General features: G+C 44.4%; 1 protein-coding gene across 2 annotated transcripts in view; it reads left to right on the top strand.

The window, feature by feature from the left end:
* MATCAP2 (microtubule associated tyrosine carboxypeptidase 2) overlaps positions 1 to 12,119 on the top strand; it is a 30,453-nt gene extending 18,334 nt beyond the window's left edge. For both annotated transcript variants that reach the window (XM_055709280.1, XM_027810001.2), the window contains 4 exons: positions 2,122 to 2,254; positions 3,434 to 3,739; positions 4,252 to 4,349; positions 9,659 to 12,119. In XM_055709280.1, the coding sequence (XP_055565255.1) occupies positions 2,122 to 2,254; positions 3,434 to 3,739; positions 4,252 to 4,349; positions 9,659 to 9,820 (699 nt within the window). In that variant the 3' untranslated portion in view covers positions 9,821 to 12,119. The remainder of the gene's footprint in view (positions 1 to 2,121; positions 2,255 to 3,433; positions 3,740 to 4,251; positions 4,350 to 9,658) is intronic.
* The last annotated feature ends 6,326 nt before the right edge of the window (positions 12,120 to 18,445 follow it).

Genomic DNA, 18,445 nt, shown 5'->3' with positions numbered 1-18,445 from the left:
TAAGTTGTACACTGGATCAGGAAGGAAACATTTGCCTGTATCTTAGAAATTACACATGGATGGACTTGAGAGACCACTCGGGAGACCTTTCCTCCATAACAACGATATTCCTTACATGACATTTTTCTCATGGTTGTGCCTAGTTTAATTTTTGAACAATTGAAATGATGCAAATTCCTTGTGAATGCTTCAGCCATCTCTCTGAATGTGTTTCCTGATTCATAGATGCTTGTTCTTAAATTCACCTCTTTTGGGAGTACCCTAAACCGACACCCTTCCTTCCCTCCTTTTTTCAGCTACTTGGAGACTAGCGCATTTCCATTTATTCATCAGTTCTGCCATCTGTTCTCTTGTATCAAATTATTTACACCAAAGGAAAGAGTTAAGAAAAGGCCAAGAAAAATAAGCAGCAGCCCAAGAGACTGATTTATAAGAAACACAAATTAAAGTGACATAAGTGAATAAAAACGTCTGAAAGAGGTTGGCTTGTTGAGTTGGTTCAAATGCTGTTTTTTCCTGACTTTAACCATCTAATCTTTTAGAGTCCTGTGCAAAAGTGTGATTTCCTATATGCAGGATTTTAAAAGTCCAGTTTGACTGAGTTACATAGAATTGCTTGCAAGAGTCAGATGAAATTGAATGTATAAAAATAGATTTATTCCAAATGAAAACACTAGCTGACACAGTCCAAGACTTGGATGAGATCACTGACAGTGAACAAGAAGAGTCTGGAATGGGAGATCAAGACATGAAAATTAGTTTCCCAGAAACTGTGTTTAATTAGTAAACATCATATTATTAGAAGAAACCATTAAACTCATCACACCTTTTTGGAAGACTGTAATTTAACACTGGTACCAGACTTTATCTGTGTTTCTGAGAGTGAGGTTATAAAACTGCAGTTTGGGGCAAGCAGAAAAGAATTGTATTTTTGGCCTCAGCCATGCTTTTATCTCCCTTTGTGTTTGTTTTTGTCTTGGTTTATCTTCATGGAAGCAGGATCCTAGACCCTCATCAAATATCTCATGTCCTTCTTAATGAAATGCTTTTTCTGCAAAAATAGGGTTAATACATCATGCTTAGTATGGTCTAAAATATTATGAAAATACTGTCTCCTGTTGGCGAGATGTTAAAGCTAAGTGGCACCTTTGCTTTAAATCTAAATTTGGGATTTACCTATCTTTCCAGCATCTTAAGTAAGAGTTTTATAGGACTGATAGTTTGCTGTTGAACTTGAAGCTGAACAATAGGTTTTGAATACAGGGAAATGTCACGTTCTTGCCTTTGATCCTTTTTCGTTAACTTTGATATTAAAAAAACCCCCTATGTCTCTTGTAGGTACTCTCCCTTGTACTCTTCTGTTTCTTTAGCCATTACATGAAGAGGGAAAAGTGCTTAATCTTCAACGAAGAGTTTCCCTTTTCCCTCCCAGTCACTTGTTTAAAAAGTCTTTTTGAACTCAAATAACAAAATATATCAATATGCATTAATTTCCTTTTCTGGCAGTTTTTGTTTTGATGACCAGTTTTCCAAGAGAAAACAGGAAAACTAGAACTACATTCCTGGTTAAACCCAAACAAAACGATATCAGTATTCTAATAATATTTCAAGTCTGCATCATGTATCAGGAAACAAACTACACAGTGCTTCCCCCGTCATTCATGTGGCTTTAGAATTGCAACTAAAAATGTTTCAGACAGTTAAGTGTATAGATACCTAGTCAGTTTACGTGTGCTTATCTATATTTTTCAGTTCTCAGTAATAGTAAGATAATTAGACACAGTTAAAAAAATGGAATTTTCTCGAATTTACTCTGCATAAGATTGCTCCCCGCCCCCCAGATCTAGTCAGTGTTACCATATAAATTTTTTTCCGTCTCATGTCTGTCTATCTTAACCCTCCTGCTGGGTCCCACTGAAGTCTGAGGTTTTGTCAGCAGCACAGGGGTCTAGGGTAGCTCTGTGGAGTCAGAATTGTCTCTCATAGGTGATTGCGGGTAGCAAGGAAGAGCTGTGAAGGGCAAGGCACCAAAGAGAAATGAAATCATGAAAGGGCCAAAGCAAAAAGTAGGAACAGGAGTGAGAAGAGAGCTCTTTGCTATCTGAACTCTCTCATCTTCAGATTGTGGTCCATCTCACGGAGGACCTGCTATCTCGAGCCTCAATGACAGTGGTGAATGGCCGCCCCACTCTCACTATCAATATCTCCACTGCGCGAGAGCACTGGCTGGAAGGGATGCTGAGACATGAAATTGGTATGAGCATGACATCAGTTCTTCAGGCACAGGGGAGTACTTGCATGCGTTCTTATTTATTTTGCAATGATGGGCCAGGCACTGTACATACACGGAAGGAGGAAGCGTTCCTGTCTAAAGAACCTGTGCTGTAGGTGTGCTGAAGGGAAGAAGAAACATATTTATCACTGCAGCATGCAGTAAAAGGATTCCAAGGGTTCATGTACATTAGCATTTTAGGTCAGATCAGGAGCGAGCTTTTGAAGTGAGTCTACAGCTGCTTCCACTTGCTGCACTGAGATTCACATGCCAAAGGAATCTTGGAGCAGGCAAAGTATAATCCTTTCAGATGATGCTAGCCCAGAGGCTGTGCTCCAGGGCGTACCTTCTGTGTTGTCACTGCTCAGGGACATTTTGCTCATGAGAGCAATTCAGAGCTAGTCTGGAGTAAAAAATAGGGAAATAAAAATAGGGCAACTGTTCAGCCTCAGCACCAACCATTTCACTTTGCAAATCTGCTTCTGTTATGCTGCACTGCTTGCAAATGTAGCATGCTTTAGGTATGAAGAATTTACCCGGCAAATCCTAAACTGTTGTAAGGTTGCCTTTATTTTGCATTAACACGGTTGGCCCAGCCCTGTGGAAAATTTCTAAAACTTTTCAGTGAATCCGTTTTAATGAATTACATTAAAACTGGTTAAACTTGGCTAATGCCTGAAATTCAACTGAAGAATAAGCCCTGCAGTTGTCTCGAACCACTGTTACTCACATTGTAAAGGCACATAGCCTCTTCCAAGGCAGCAGCAGGGCTGTTTAACCACCTTCAAGAGGCAACATTTCTGCCCCCTTTGGTTCTCCTTCCTTCTGTTCGCTGCAATGCCTAGCCTATGCTAGAGACATTCAGCATGTAAGACACACTTGAAAATTCCTTTCCATGGATTTGGGAACTCCAGTCCTGCTGACATTTGTATTCCGTAGGCATTTTTGGGAGTCCTACTTGCAGTCAGCAGGTGAACAGTTGTACCATATATCTACCTCTGACAAAGTTCTCTGTTGTAGACAAGGCTAGAGCTGGCACTTTTCCCAGTGCTCAATTCTGTCTGTTCAGAGTTCTGAAATGTGCATCTCCTTCCATATTTTGTAATTTTTTTTCAATCATTAGATGCTACTGTTCTAAGTCTCATATTCCTTTCTTTTCAGGAACTCATTATTTTCGGGGTTTTAACAACAACAGCCAGCCTTGGTGCAACTGGAACGGACGTAGAAAACATGGGTTAAAACCAATCAACCCTACAGAAGAGGGGCTAGCGAGCATTCACAGTGTCCTGTTCCGCAAAGACCCTTTTCTTTGGAGAGCTGCCCTGCTCTACTACACAGTGTATCAGGCTAGCCAAATGTCCTTCAGTCAGCTTTTCCAGGACGTGGGGAAATTTGTCAAGGACCCCAATACTAGGTGGGATTACTGCGTACGAGCCAAGAGAGGGTGGACTGACACATCACAACCAGGTGGGTTCCCTGCATGTCTTCTCTATTTTTGTACTTCAGAGAGGTTTTCAGAACATGCACAGAGCCCCTTCATCATTTCACACAGTAAAACCTTTGCAAAAGGGAGAAATGGGATTGCACTTTCTGAAATGAGGCAGCATGATTTCTGCTATCGAAAAGAAGGCTGAAAATGCACATCTGTGAGACTTTCAAATGGAATCCGTAATGGAGGGTTTTTTTGGAAATGGGAATGTAAATTGCGAAGCCATAAAAAAGTTCGTACTCAGTTTGACCTTCTTTTACGTTTATTACAAAAGGTGTAATGCTGCTGTGGATATTCAGAGATGCCATCTTCTGTGTTTGATTTCTTTGGCTAGTGGGTTTAGCCTCTTAGTTAGTTTTTGGGAAGGTTTTCAAAGTCTGGGATATAAATACCCAGTTTTTAAAAATAGAATTGTTCTGCTCATAATGGCTTCTGAGAATATGCCTTGAACAAACCCTGACAGAGTCCAGCGTATCTTGATTCCTTTTAGGCTGCTTCAATAAGGATCAGGTATACTTGGATGGCATCCTCCGAATCCTGAGATACAGGGAGTCCATTGATTTCCATCTTCTGACAGCCCTGGGGAAGGTGAGTGGTCTCATTCTTACCAAAGGGTACAGTTTTATTGTTTCAGCAAGCCTGCCTGTAAAGAGCTATGAGTCATTGCGCTGTGGTTTACTTTGATCTAGACCTCTGTTCTGTACAGCACCTTGTATGACACAGTGCAAGTTACAAATATTTTGAGGTCCTAAAAATTTCTACCAGTTTTTCCTCATTCCTCACTTATCAGATTAAGATTTTATGATCATGTTTTTTCACAGACTTTCCTTTCCTCCCTTTACAGGGTACTACTATCTGACTTGCAGTACAAGGGACTGCCTTGGGCAAGCGGGGCAGGTGCTAGATAGGGTGGTGGTCCTAGCAGAAAACAAAAATAACCATTTGATGCTAATGCATCCCCTTCCACCACAGAGTTTTTCATCTCAAATTTCTCTCACTGATGGCACCTCTGATGTTCTTAAAAAAACCGGGTGGGTTTTTTTTTTTCCCTAAAATACATGGTATTTCTATATTGACAGTACATATTTTATGTCCATTCTAACTGTCATTGCTTTTTTGTTCTCAAAATTATACTAAGAAGTGCAGAAACTTTGTCACACTTCCTAAACCAAATCCTTGGATTGCTAAGTTTCCACAGTTTATAAAGCAGGGCTCATACTCACATAAACTAGGATTCAAATTGACGTTGTTACACTTGCCTTTAGAGCTGGTATACCAATATTTCTGCCTACTTGGCAATCAATGGGTGATAAAGGGAAGTGGCATGTTATAACAGAGGGGTTTGATCCACATTTAAGAAGTTTTGCCTTTAGTGTCAGAAATATCCATACTGGTGAGCAGAGCTATTTAGGTAACTGAACCAAGTTAGGAGGCTTTGAAAATAAAATCTCACTGTCAGATAAGTCTCTGCAACTTTATTCTCCAAAACTTCCTTGTGCTTTAAGCCTGCTTAACTTCACACAGCTTCTGCCTGCTAAATTACTGAACACATACTGTTCCTGTGCTGCTTTATGCATTTCTCTCTTCAGGGAGCCTGAAGAATTGTCAAGCCACCTCAAAAACATATAAGTCATTCCTCATATAATTACAGATCCCACCATAATCCACATGGCAAGGCATCCACATTAAGGGTCTACAAAGCAATTTAATTCTAGCAGTATGATAATTTATAAGTGCTTGACTTTACAACTTATAAAATCAAGGGATCTTAAAGTCTGCTCTGAATGTTTTTGCTGCACACATCTGCAATCAAACTGGAAATTTGTGTATAAGAGCAGTATCTGCTCTCAGCATCACAGATTGGTTGAGGTCTGCAAGGACCTCTCAAGATCATCTAGTCTAACACCCATGCTTCAGCAGGGTGAGCTAGAGTAGGTTGCACAGGATCATGTCCAGTGGGGCTTTGAATATCTCCACTGATGGAGATTCTACAACCTCTCTGGGCAGCCTGTGCCAGTGTTTTACTACCATCAAAAAGTGGTTTGTGTTTGGTCACAGTTTTGTGTGTGGATTGCCTCATGCCCTGCCAGTGGGCACTGCTGAGAAGAGCCTGACTTCCTTGTCATTCCTTCCCATCAGGTGTTTATACACATTGGTAAAATCCCCCTGAGCTTTCCCTTCCCCAGGCTGAACAGTCCCAGCTTCTCAGCCTTTCCTCATAGGAGAGATGCTCCAGTGCCTTAATCATCTTGGTGACCCTTCACTGGACCTGCTCCAATATCTCCAATCTACTCTCAGGAAAAACAGGTTCTGTGAATGTAGAGAAATAGGAAACTTACACTGAGATCTATCCTGTGGTTATTAAGAGTTTATCACTACTCTAAATGGTGATTTATTTGTTTGTTTAGGTTAGAATAGGAGGATCAGGTTGTTCCAAAGGGAGTATTAAGCTCAGCTGCCATGTCTTCCAAGTTAGAATTAAAAGCACAGCATTTATAAACATAGGGAAACTCAGCATTTAGTGTGAAAATTTCATTGCCTTTTGAAAGATTTTCAGTGTTGTATTGTAACAAGTGAGCTCAACTTTCTCAGCATGCATATTTTCATTGCAAATATAATAAAGGTATGAACATAATAGGAAGTGAAAGCAGTCAACTATAATACTGACAACAAATTGCTTCTGTGCTTTAGTGGGTAGTTAACACAGTTGTAAAACCAGAGCACTGCTTTCTCATGTGAATGTATTTAAGACAGAACCGTGCTGAACTTTGTCTTCTGTGCTCATCTGAGTGCTAGAAATAGAACTATAGAATGGTTTGGGTTGGAAGGGACCATAAAGATCATCTAGTTCCAACCCCCTGCCATGGGCAGGGACACCTTCCACTAGCCCAGGTTGCTCCAAGCCCCATCCAGCCTGGCCTTGAACACTGCCAGGGATGGGGCACCCACAGCTTCTCTGGGCAACCTGTGCCAGTGCCTCACCACCCTCACAGTAAAGAATTTCTTCCTAGTATCTAATCTAAAAATACCCTCCTTTTGTTTAAAGACATTACCCCTTGTCCGAACTCTATGGTCCCTTGTAAAAAGTCCCTCTCCAGCTTTCCTGTAGGCCCCCTTTAGGTACCAGAAGCTGCTATAAGGCCTCCCCAGAACTTTTATCTTCTCCAGGCTGAACAACCCCAACCCTCAGCCTGTCTTCGCAGGAGAGGTGCTCCAGCCCCCTGATCATCTTTGTGGCCCTCCTCTGGACTTGCTCCAGCAGGTCTGTGTCTTTATGTGGTGGCCCCAGAGCTGAACACAGCACTCCAGGTGAGGTCTCACAAGAGCAGAGTAGAAGAGGAGAATCACCTCCCTCAACCTGCTGGCTATGCTTCTTTGGATGCAGCCCAGGATAGGGTTGGCTTTCTGGGCTGCAAGCGCACATTGTTGGGCCATGTTGAACTTTTCATCCACCAGTACCCCCAAGTCCCTCTCCTCAGGGCTGCTCTCAATCCATTCTCCACCCAGCCTGTATTGATGCTGGGAGTTGCCCTGAACCAGGTGCAGGACCTTGCACTTGGCCTTGTAGAAGTTCACGAGGTTCGCATGGGCCCACCTCTCAAGGTCCCTCTGGATGGCATCCCTTCCCTCCAGAATGTCAACTGCACCACTGAGCTTGATCTGACTGGTGGAGGCAGCTGTGCCTTGCTGGTGCTTCTGACATTACTTACAGTGTAGAAGAGAGCGGTGCATGGAAACAGAACACGTGCAAGCTGTTTGGCATACCTAGAAGTAACTAAGGAAAGAGCTTGAAGCCTGAGCAAAGATGCTTTTTAGAAGGAGCAGTTTTAAAATTCTACAGGAAAGAATCAAATATGGGAAGCACTGTAAAACATTCATGTAGGAACTGCATGCAAGTAATAATAAAGAGAAATAGAATGCAGGTATTGGGTGCATTTCGATATGGCGTAACCAGAGTTTTAAAAAGCAAAAGCAGCAATATGTCACCTTCTATTGTGTTTCCCAAGAACATGAACACATTACAAAGAGCCTAAGTTAGCCTGGTTTAGCCTCAGTCTTTTTTACCTAGTACAATGATTTTTAGCTGCATGTGGTAATGAGGACAACCTGTTGCCACAGTAGGATGAGGTTATGTTTTTGATCTCAGAATGTCAGCTTTTGTCATTCTTTAGCAATTGCAGGGACTGAGGAAATACATCCCATTCAAAGCATACCTCAGATCACAGATACTTGTTTCTTGGTTGCAGCTGTAACAGAAACCCCTGAACATAAATACAAGGGGGAGAGGGTCCTTTTGCTTTCCTTTGTTTGGGAGCAAAAGAGGTGGAATTTCAACTTGGGACAGGAGGGAAGGTCAATATTTAATCTCATTTGGTGCTGTGTCTCCAGACTGAGAGGAGATGCTAAGATTTTGTATAGCTCCTCTGTAACTACTTCTAAATACATTAATCAGGCATAATGCCACACCATATTCAAACAGCAGTACCTTAGTGACTTGAGTAAACCTGGGCATGGGTGTGTGTTCATTTTGTTAATCAGGATGCATCTTGTCATGACGGCTAGAAAAGCACATGTACACAGACGAAGATCCCTTCTTTTTGTGGACTTTGTTCCCATTATCAACAGTGATAATGCACCTATCTCTGACTGCCTTTATGGATCAGGTTTAGCATTACACTGTCCTATCTTTCTTACACATGGGTGGATCATTCATGCTCACTTTAATCTTTTCTGAATAGAAACCATCACCTGCTAAGAGAGCAGGCTGTTTCCAGGGAACCCTGACTGTGCAGCACTCAGCTCCTTAGAAGAAATGTGGGGTAAAAAGGTTGGAAGGAGCAGGCTCAGCTCTCGAGCCACCTGGCACAAACCTGCTGTGAGGAAATAGGATGTACCAGTTAGCAAGCACAGCCAGGCTTGTGGGTTTTGCCAGTACATATGCTTCTTTCTGTAGGGTATCCAGAACATGTAGCTTGTAGACAAAGCAGCTACCACAGAATTTTCATCACACTGGATAGCCCCAAGGAGTCCTGCTTTGTGCAGGGAGCTTACATAGCTATCGCACAGCCAAGTATTCATCCTTTCTGGACCATTATTCACAGCATCTTGAGCTACTGCAAGCTCAAGACTTTAAGTCCTAGCTTGTAGAATCATAAGGCTAAAGAGAAAAATCTTGGATTTCATTAGAATAAAATGTAATAGGCCCTGTAGTAGCTGGAAAATGTTGGAGAGTTTCATACCTATACCCAGAAGGCTCTGATGCCAAGAGGCAAAACCAGTCTCCACCCTGCTATTGAATGGGAAACAAACAAACAAACAAAAAGAAATTGGGATGCTTAAGGGTTGCCCGTGCTGTAGTTAGTTACCAGAAGTGCACTTTAATTTAGCTTTGCATAAGCACATTTGCTAGCGAAAATGAAAACATCAGAGTTAAGTTCAGCTGGCAGCATTCCTTTCCCAAAGCTGGAGCCTGCCTGCTTCCTGTGCCATGCCTGTCCCACACTCCCTTTCTAGTTCCCCAGTCTTTGGCACAGTGTTTCGTCCATTCTCATATCAATCTTCCCACCTCTTTGAGAAAAGACTCTGAGAATCACATGTGCTCCATCCTTTCTCTCTCTTTCCTGCAACTGCTGTAGGTCATTCTTATTCAGCTTCCTACGAGTCTGTTCACTGACTGAATCAAAAGCAGAATCAGGAAGTATGGAGGCATTTGCTAAAATTACATTTTTTTGCATCTTCCACTGAGGCACATGGTTACTCATGTTTTCAAAGGATTCTCACAAGCTTTTAAATCCCCCTGCTCTGATATCTTTTCTCACCTACAAGAGAGGATTTAGAGCCACAGCGGAGAAGTAACAGGACTATAGTGGAAAATTAACGCATCTCCTTCCTTACAGATCTCCTATGAGGATGTGGATCGCTTGAAAGGATTAGCTGTGATTGAGAACATGAGAGTACCGCACTTTTTGCAAGACCATGCCCGGTATATGGAGCACTTGGAAAAGATCATGGAAGTCAATGAACTGACTGATGAGGAGCTCCAGGATCTCATAAATTAACAGTATTAGCCCACCATTCACTTACTCTGTGAGGATGTAGAACTGGACTTTGCAGAGCTTGCAAAATGACTTATGAGGGGTGGGACAGGAGGGAAGGGTGGCCAGAATATGTGGTATTCAGAAAAAGCCCCTTTATGTTCTTTGTGCATTGTGATTGTATACTGATTATTATTTTTAAGGGTTTGTGCATTTCTTAAAATTTGGCTTAGGAATTCCTTTGGAGTGATCTGTCCAATCATCTGCTCTGTTCTGTATGCTAGGTATAGTGCTTGACACTGTCTTTTGTAACATACTGCCTTTTCTCACCCAGGTTTAGAGGTGGAGGAAGAAAGGAGAAAGAGGAGAAATTCCCCCTTAGTTCACTTGTGTTTGCCCTGTCTTTGGTCATAGGTTTCACAGTTCAGAGCAATAGAACTGCTGTAGATTATGCTGCATCACTGTCTGTGTAACTTGTTCCTGTTTGTTCATCATTGCGATGAAAAAAGAAAGTTTAAAAACACAGGGCACAGAAGCAGGTCTTTGTGCCATAGGGTCAGAGCTCTGTAATGTTATAAAATGTTTTGTTGTTGTTTTCTTTTTTACTGGGAGACTTAACATTTAAAAAAAAAAAAAAAGTATTGCTGTTTTAATGACTGTCAAAGTTATCTCCCTTTATCCCCTCAAAAAGTTACATTGTTCTACATCTTTATCTGTAAAGTATATATTTCAGGAAGCTGAATTCTGGGAAGGGTCTCCCTCCTTTGAGAACAAGCATAGCATGTCTAGGAAGTACCAACACGGCAGCGTTTTGGAAGAAGGATCGGGCAGAACTGTGATTTCATGACTTATGTGTTTTAAATAAATTCAGGAACACAGGGACATGATTCAGCACAGCAGGCAACACCCACTTCTTCTCTGGGTCACCTGAGCCTACTTTTAAGTCAACTTTTCAAGCAGTACCTCCATGCTACAGCAAGCAAGATCTTGAAGAGCTCATTGAAGAAACAAGATGTGAGTAGGGGGAAAAGACGACTCACAAGTGCCCTATTCCTGCATTCCAGGAGATGTGCTGCACTGCTCTGAAGCGACCTTACCTCTGTTATAACTGCTGGTGCTAGATCCAGAAGCAAGAAGAGAAAGCACCTTACTGCAAGGCATGGCTAGCCGCGTCATAAACAGCTTAGATGGTGTGGGAGGACTTACTACATAAACTGCATATTCTGATTCCAGACTATTATGGAATTACCTAGGCAAATTGAGTTTTGCACCTATAAGTATTCTGACCAAGGGTTTTGTTTTAGTAGAAAACATTTTACCAGGGCTCCTCTAAACTCCTGGGAAGCAGCTATGGTAGGAGAGGCTGGGCAGAAACTAGCGAGAGCCTCGGCCAGGGTAACAATCCTAGTATTGGGTAAGGGGACTAGAGGGAGCCAAGGTTTCCTCCACACCACATCTGCGTGGACTTGAGCCCTGGTATCCCTCCCTCCCCACTTATCCTGTTCTTTAATGAAATGAATGGAATAACCTCCCACCTTATTTTACACCCAGGGCATTACCAAACATGACGGCAAAGTCTTGAGCACACATTTTCTGATCTATAAGAAAATCTGTGAGGAAAAGCTCTCAGCTGGTTAAGAGGTCTGAAGGTTTTTGGATAACCCCATAAAAGCAGCTGCCTTTCAGATAGTACTGCAGGTGCATTTGCAGCAGCTTTCTGGCTGAGTACTTAAAAAAAAAGTGCACAACAAGCATAAATTTACTAAATTTGGTTACATTCAAGGCAGGGACCTGCAGCAGCCTTAATTTTGGATTGCCAGTATTGTTCAGGAGCTGAAAGCGATTCAGCCTCTGTATGCTGAAATAAAAGCCCTTTTTCTCGCCTGCCCCCCTTCAGGCTGGCTAGTTTGAACACTGGTGACTTTGCCTGCCCAGCTTTGGTTTTTGTGTTAGAGCTGCTCCGAGCAGGCACAGTGGTCCAGCAGCCTGACAGGAACCATTTGTAGTCACATACTCGTGTGCTCCAGGTTTTGGTTCCTTTGCCAGAAGCAGCAAGAAAATCACACGTGGCTGAGGGTGAGTCAAAGACTGCAGTCAAAAGCTGGCTTCGGAGGAAGTTGGGCAGAGATCATTTGGGCTACACCACGGAAGAATCTGGCTTACTTTGCTGACCAAGGGGTACGCAAAAGGGCCAGTCCTTTACGAAAGGGACAACTTTGAACTGATCTTTTTCTTACAGTAGAGACCCCTGCCTTCCTCCAGTGACTTCTATGTAAGCAAAGTGCTTTTCCTTGTCCCCCAGTAATAAAGTCTTATAATCTAAGTGTACATGCACAATGTGTCCTTGAAACCAGGAGGCTGTGCTCGTCACCCTGCTTTGCCACAAAAGGCCATGCTTACAGCCCTTCGTCCAACAGCCAGTTGACTCTTACCATTTTGTAGCCCTACGTACTACTACAGGCCTTTTTACTTTACTTGAAGACCCACGTCCCATTTTCTTCAAAGCAGTAGGTGCCATTAAACTTCTGTCCTTCGTTGTTCTAGAAACAGATTTGCCTTGTGTAAGGTTGGAGTCTGGAAGTGCTCACTGTCAAGTAATACAGTAGCAATTGATGAAGCTGTCAGCTTCTGTTCTCAGCACCACCTTTGTCCCTTCTCCTTTGTAAAAAGTGTTTCAAATTTTGAAGCGTAGCTTTTGTAAATTTTCCCGATTTGTTCCCCCCCTGTGAAGAGGCTGGTTACTAATTCATGATACTGAAGTTCTGTAATAAAGCGTATGGACAGCAGCGCACGTGAGCTGATGTCACTGCTAGTTTCACGATGTCAATGATGCGATGACAGCCTTTCCTAGCAGTCTGGCTTAGTTGCTTTGCTGTGTATCCAAGTCTTACTACTTCTACATTATTCCTATACAGAAACCTGGTTAACATTGGAAAAGCCTCCCTGTTTCACCAGACAAGTTTTAAAAGGCATTTTATACAACTTTTGCAAATAAAGGTAAATCAAAGAGTGGCAGAGACGAGTACTGAAGTGTTATATCATGTTGCATGAGAGCGTTACGTCTCTTTTGATGGCATTGGCTCTATGGCTGGGCAGACATCACAAGCTGTGCATGGAAGAGGTGGCTTTCTGATGCAGTTTTGAAAAACATCGCTCGGGGTTGGAGTCATGAAGGATCTGTTGAAGGCTTACACTGGGTGAAACTCCCTCTGCTCGGTCAGAAGGCCTGGCTGCTCATGAGAAAACTACACACCCTCCCTTCTTCCAGGATATGGTCTGAGGCATCATTGGAGCCACTTTGCTGCAATGGGTATCTCAGCACCATCCATGTGGGAAAAAGCAACTGCAAATGTTCTGCTTTAACATTTTGGTCCACCCCCTGCCTCCCCCTGCTGATTCATTTCAGGGTTTCTTGTCCCCTCTCATTATAAAATATGCTTGCTTATCTCCAGGGAGTCCTCTCATCTCCTTATGGTTCAGCTCCCTCACGTATAAGGATAACATTTAAGAATTGTGGGTTCTTTTTAATGGAAATACTTTAAAAGTCATTAGCTGATGTGCCTTGCAAGACAGTTTATTATTGCATTACATTCCCCCTCCCTTGCTAGCTAGTTCAGAAAACTCAGCCTGAAATCTCCCCCCTCTTCAGGCTCCTGAATCACCACAGTTCTCCCTTGCCCAGTGCATCCCAGTTACCCTCTCCACAGCATCAGCAGCATGAAACATAATGCTTGAGCTGTGCTGGGCAGGTATATTTCAGTACTGACTAAATACCACATTTGTTGCAGGTGATCTGCGGGACTACTGCAATTCTGAGATCTTTTCCAGCGCTTGAGTGCCAGGCTCATGAGGCTAGATGCCCTGCAAGCAGCTTCAGGAGCAACTCGGGCACCGAGGGTCTCAGTGGGGCTCCTGCCTGCCTGGTGAGGAGGGAAAGCTGGAAATCATATATGCTGGAAACCAGGATGGAAGTCTGACAGCACATGAGTCAGTGTAGATGTTGAGAGAAGCACTGTCTAAGCCAAGAGAAAAGCAAAAGAAAACAGCTAGAACGATTTTTTTCTTTTAAGGAAGTGTTCATGTAGAAGTGTCTTAGTAGTTTTCATAATATATTAACACCAAATTAAGAAGTTCTTTGATTTCTTTTCAGTTTGCAGTTTAAAATGAGATTGTGTGTCTTTAATATAAAGAGGGCAGAATCTATTTTGGTTTTGTTGAATGATTATGGACTTTGAACAACTGGAAGTCTATATTAGGTTAAATCTGGAAAATCTGGATATTGCATTTTAAGCCCATTCATATACATTGATTCAATAATAAAAAAGATGACACCACAATTACCTTTCAAGGCACAGCCACACTCTTCCCATTAAAAAATTGGCTATATTCATTTTTTATGGTGCTGCTGAAATATTCTGTATCTTCCCCAGTCGCGTGGTGCCTCTGAGACACTTGGAAGCTTCTTTTCCTGAAGTGTCTGTGGACACGCAGGACAAAGTACAGCATTATTTCAGCTCTTGAGATAATGAAGAAACCAAGGGTGAAGTTACAACTACTCTGGCCACTGTATGAAGCACGAAAGAACATGGATGGAGACCACACAGTCAAGGCTCACGTGAATGAGCAGGACTGGGTTGGACAGACATGGTTTGGGAGAGGAAAAAGTTGCTAAGAAAATTTGGTGGTGGGAGAAATGTGGCTGGTGATGTAGGAGTGGCTAGCTCCAGGCCACGGTGCTCCTCTGGCTCCACAGGGTCAGAACGGTGCGGACACCTACCCAAAGGGACCCTCTCCGCTGGCCTGGGCGATGCTGTGGGGCTTTGGAGGAGAAACAGAGGGCACACGCCAGCACCAGCCCCCTGCACAGCTGCCCTGACACAGCAGAGTTGGGATCATGTTCAGCCCCTGTCCCAGCAGCGCCCTGAAAACTGCGCTTGGAGGGTCTCACATACATCCACCAGGGCCTGGTTTCCATCTCACACCACACCCCAAGCAAATCCTGGTCAGGCTGTCTCCTCCAGCTTATTTGCTTATTTCTCCTGCTTGGATTTTGCCCTGGTCTCTAGCACTTATCCTTTCAGGCTGTGTTTATTTCATTCCAGTCCTTCACCTTCCTTTTTAACTCAAGAATGCATTCGCTACAGCATCATCCATCTCTGAGCCTAGGAAGTCAGTCAATTCACTCCCACCCACCAGAAAAATCCATACGTGATCTATGAGTCAACCTCTTCTCCTTCCTCTCCACCCAGTAATATTTTAAAGCTGAGGTCCCCTGTATTTTTGATCTTCCTTTACAGCTTGCAGAAAAGAAGCTTTTCCAGGTTTGGGCAAGATTTGTCACCAGACACACATAACCATGTGGAGAAGCCTCCAGTCATGAGTCACTTCTCCATCTGCTCTCCCATCTCCATCCTCCCTCCTTTCCCAGCCCCTCTCTGCCCCACACTCCTCCAACTCCCAGTGTCCTTGCTCAGGCATTTCTCCACCCTTCTCCTTAGGGCCCTCCATGCTGCGGCGATACCCTAGATGTGCACCACTTTGGGGAGCCCCCCACCATTCCTGCCCGTCTGTTGGCATGCTGCCGCTATCCCCCTGCTGCCGGTGCATTCGCAATCTCTCACACATTCCCCCCCACCCCTCACCCTGACTCTTTGAGGCTCCTTGACAGTCCCAAGAGCAAAAGAAATCTTCCTGCTGTTCTGAAGTTAAAACATGGTGAAGTGTCGCTCTGGTCACACCTTCCCCATCCAGAGCCCTGCCTGTTGCATCGCTGCCTTCCTACTGCAGACAGAACGGGGCAACGGCAGGTCCCCAGCCCGGTGGGACAGGCTTATTTCTAAGCACAAAGCAAAGCACAGTGCTACAAGCAGATGCACTACTCTGTTGCAGAAGTAACAGACAGGGAAAAGCACGGCGTGTATCAGCTGACTAGTATTGCCACCCTGCAGGTCACCACATAGACCTCCGTACGTGCTCCCAGGTGCAGCACAGAAGGCAGGCAGGAGACCTAGCACCTCCTCCTCCGGCACCTTACTGAGCATCTGGGGAAGCATCACGTGCAAAGAGTAGCATGACCACAAAATTACTAGGAAAATGAATAACAGAATCAGGTTAAGGCTCCCCTAAACGAGAGTACACAGGAGTACCAAGGTGCCCAGCCAGGCACACGCTGCGAGCAATCTCCGCGGGAGCACACCGGCAACCTGGCGCAGTACGACAAGTGGGGGCATAAGCAACCACCCAGCTGTGAGGCAGCCCCTCTTGTCTGCCAGCGTGCCAAGGGATGAAGGAGGTCTGAAGGGGTGGTCTGGAGAACAAAGAGCCTCCTTGAAGGCAGCTCCCTCAAGGCTGGTGGGAAAGTGCTCCGAGAGCTCAGTGCTGGAGCTTCTCGTGTTGTCTCTTCACACAGGTTTGAGCAATATTGCGTTTCAGGTCTGTGCACATTCCATTTTATTTTCTTTTTAAACAAGGCCAGTGCTTTCACGCAGCTCATAAAGAGACACCTTTGGACATCCCTTGGGCTGAGAACATCTCATCAGGCAGGGTTATGAGATGGCCAGAAGGACAGGTCATCAAAGGGTCACCTAGATACATATTTCCTAAGCGTATGTGTAACCTGTGGGTACTCTGGAGTAAATCCTTTTAGCTACTTTGATTCTATGCAGGAGCTTTTTTACTTGCAGGTACGGAGGTAAGAACGACTTAAGACTTCAAAACCTAAAAACCTAAACAAACAAAAATCTTACCTTCTGTTATAACCTGATGAGAAAAGGGTTTGCCTAAACATGCACGTGTTTTTATATTATATACCATCCGATATACGTGTGGCATCTCACAAGAGGCACCTCCCTGCAGCGTTGCAGCCTCCTGACGTTACTTACAGCCAAAGCAGTAACCAGCGGCAGCTGACACGTTGCTGAGAGTGGAGAAAGGTTTGTACCAACACCTCTGTGAGGGTACCGGCCATTCCCTCCTCCAAGGTGTGTTCTCAGCGGCTCCAAAGCCATACGCTGTTCAGCCTCATTATCTCCTGAGGCGTTTTAAGGGGAGGGAGGGAACAACCCAAAGGCATGTGAAGGAGCAGAGGAGCCGGGCAGTGACACAGGCTGGGTAAGGAGCCAAGGGCTCCGTCTGCACTTGCAGTCACGTCCTGCTCTGCAGAACATGGGGCACAGTCCAGAACTGCCAAGAGGTGACAGGGAGAGCTGTGCAGCCTGCTGGCAAGGGACTTCAGTCGTGCCCCGAGAGCAGCGCATTCACAGAGCCACTGCTGCATCTCTCCTGAGGATGAGGAAAGCTGTTGCAGGCTACACTTACCGTGACAGCCCGGCTTCACAGTCAATGTGACTTCTTGCACAACGGACAACTTTGCCTTTTGCTTCAGAAAAACAAATGAACACAAGCCTCCTAAGAATTTTTTCCCCGTTTAGAAACTCTGTATGAAAGCGTGAAATCCAGGAAGTCAAAGGCCAGGAAATACCTTGCATGGCTTTGCCTTGATTCCTACAGCTAAGGAAAAGCTCATAACCTAAATATGGGACATTTCCAGGCAATTTCTGAGTGCTTGAATTTATGACCTGAAGTGCCGCCAGGGAACAGCAGCTGCTGCCCCAGGAGCTCTGCTTCCCATTGTGTCCGGCACCTGCCCATGGCCAGCATGCTCCTTTAAGACACCAGTTTTAAAACCCAAAATCAAATAATTCTCAAGAAAAGGCATTTAGATATCGAGGAAAACCTTGAAATCCTCTGGGCTGACCCTTTTCTGTCCTTTTCTAGGAACACTGAGCACTGATTCCCACAAGGGCTCAAGAGTGCCAAGACCAAGGCTGGTTATTTTTTGTGATCAAACTTCCACCCCTGCTGCACCAGGATTCATTCAACGTGCTGCTGCCACAACCCGGGTCCTGGAAATTCAGTTAAATTCAGGAGTTATTTCACTATGCCTGCTCCTCAGAGGTTCTTAGCAGCTCTCCAAATTATTCCTCCTGTATTGCAACTCCTTTGTTTAGATGGTTTGCACCACTGCTTCATGCAACACCATGGCAAAGCCAAATAAATCCTCCTGAAAAGCCCACAGGACAAAGCAGAGGCTTCGCCCTAAAGCGAGCAAATCAGACCAAATACGAAAGGAGACTAATTTGTCTGTGCATATTTTAAAAGCCTTCACAATGAGAGGAGACCAAACACCAGGCGTGCCCCCCTCAGCCTCAGTGAGCTTTAAGCTTTTATTCCAGCAGGTGCTAAAAGGTAGAAACTCAACTTGAAAATCCCACCATGCCCCACCAGGAGCCACCTCTCCTCTCAGAGGTTACCAGTGGGAGGACAGAGCTGTCCTGCAGAAGCCACCGCTGCAGGGTCTCACCAGCCACAGCCACCACAGGGACCATGGGCTGTACATCAGCTGTCACCATGTCACCTGGCCAGGGGAGATCTGAGGCTGGCACGTGTCAGGAGGAGGTAAGAGGCAGTGCTTTGTTGTAAGAAAGCAGCCAGACTCCACGCACATAAGCAGAGAACTCCACCACCCTTTGCCATGCACAGGTAAGCCAAGTTGCCTCCCAGAAGTGACCACCTGGACCAAATCAGTCTGTAGCCATTGGTGACATTACTTATGAAGCAGAGCCCAGCCTCACAAAATTTGGGCTCCTG

Source organism: Falco cherrug, chromosome 4, assembly GCF_023634085.1.
Source record: "Falco cherrug isolate bFalChe1 chromosome 4, bFalChe1.pri, whole genome shotgun sequence".
Lineage (NCBI taxonomy): Eukaryota > Metazoa > Chordata > Aves > Falconiformes > Falconidae > Falco > Falco cherrug.
This window is presented reverse-complemented; position numbering and strand designations above follow the sequence as displayed.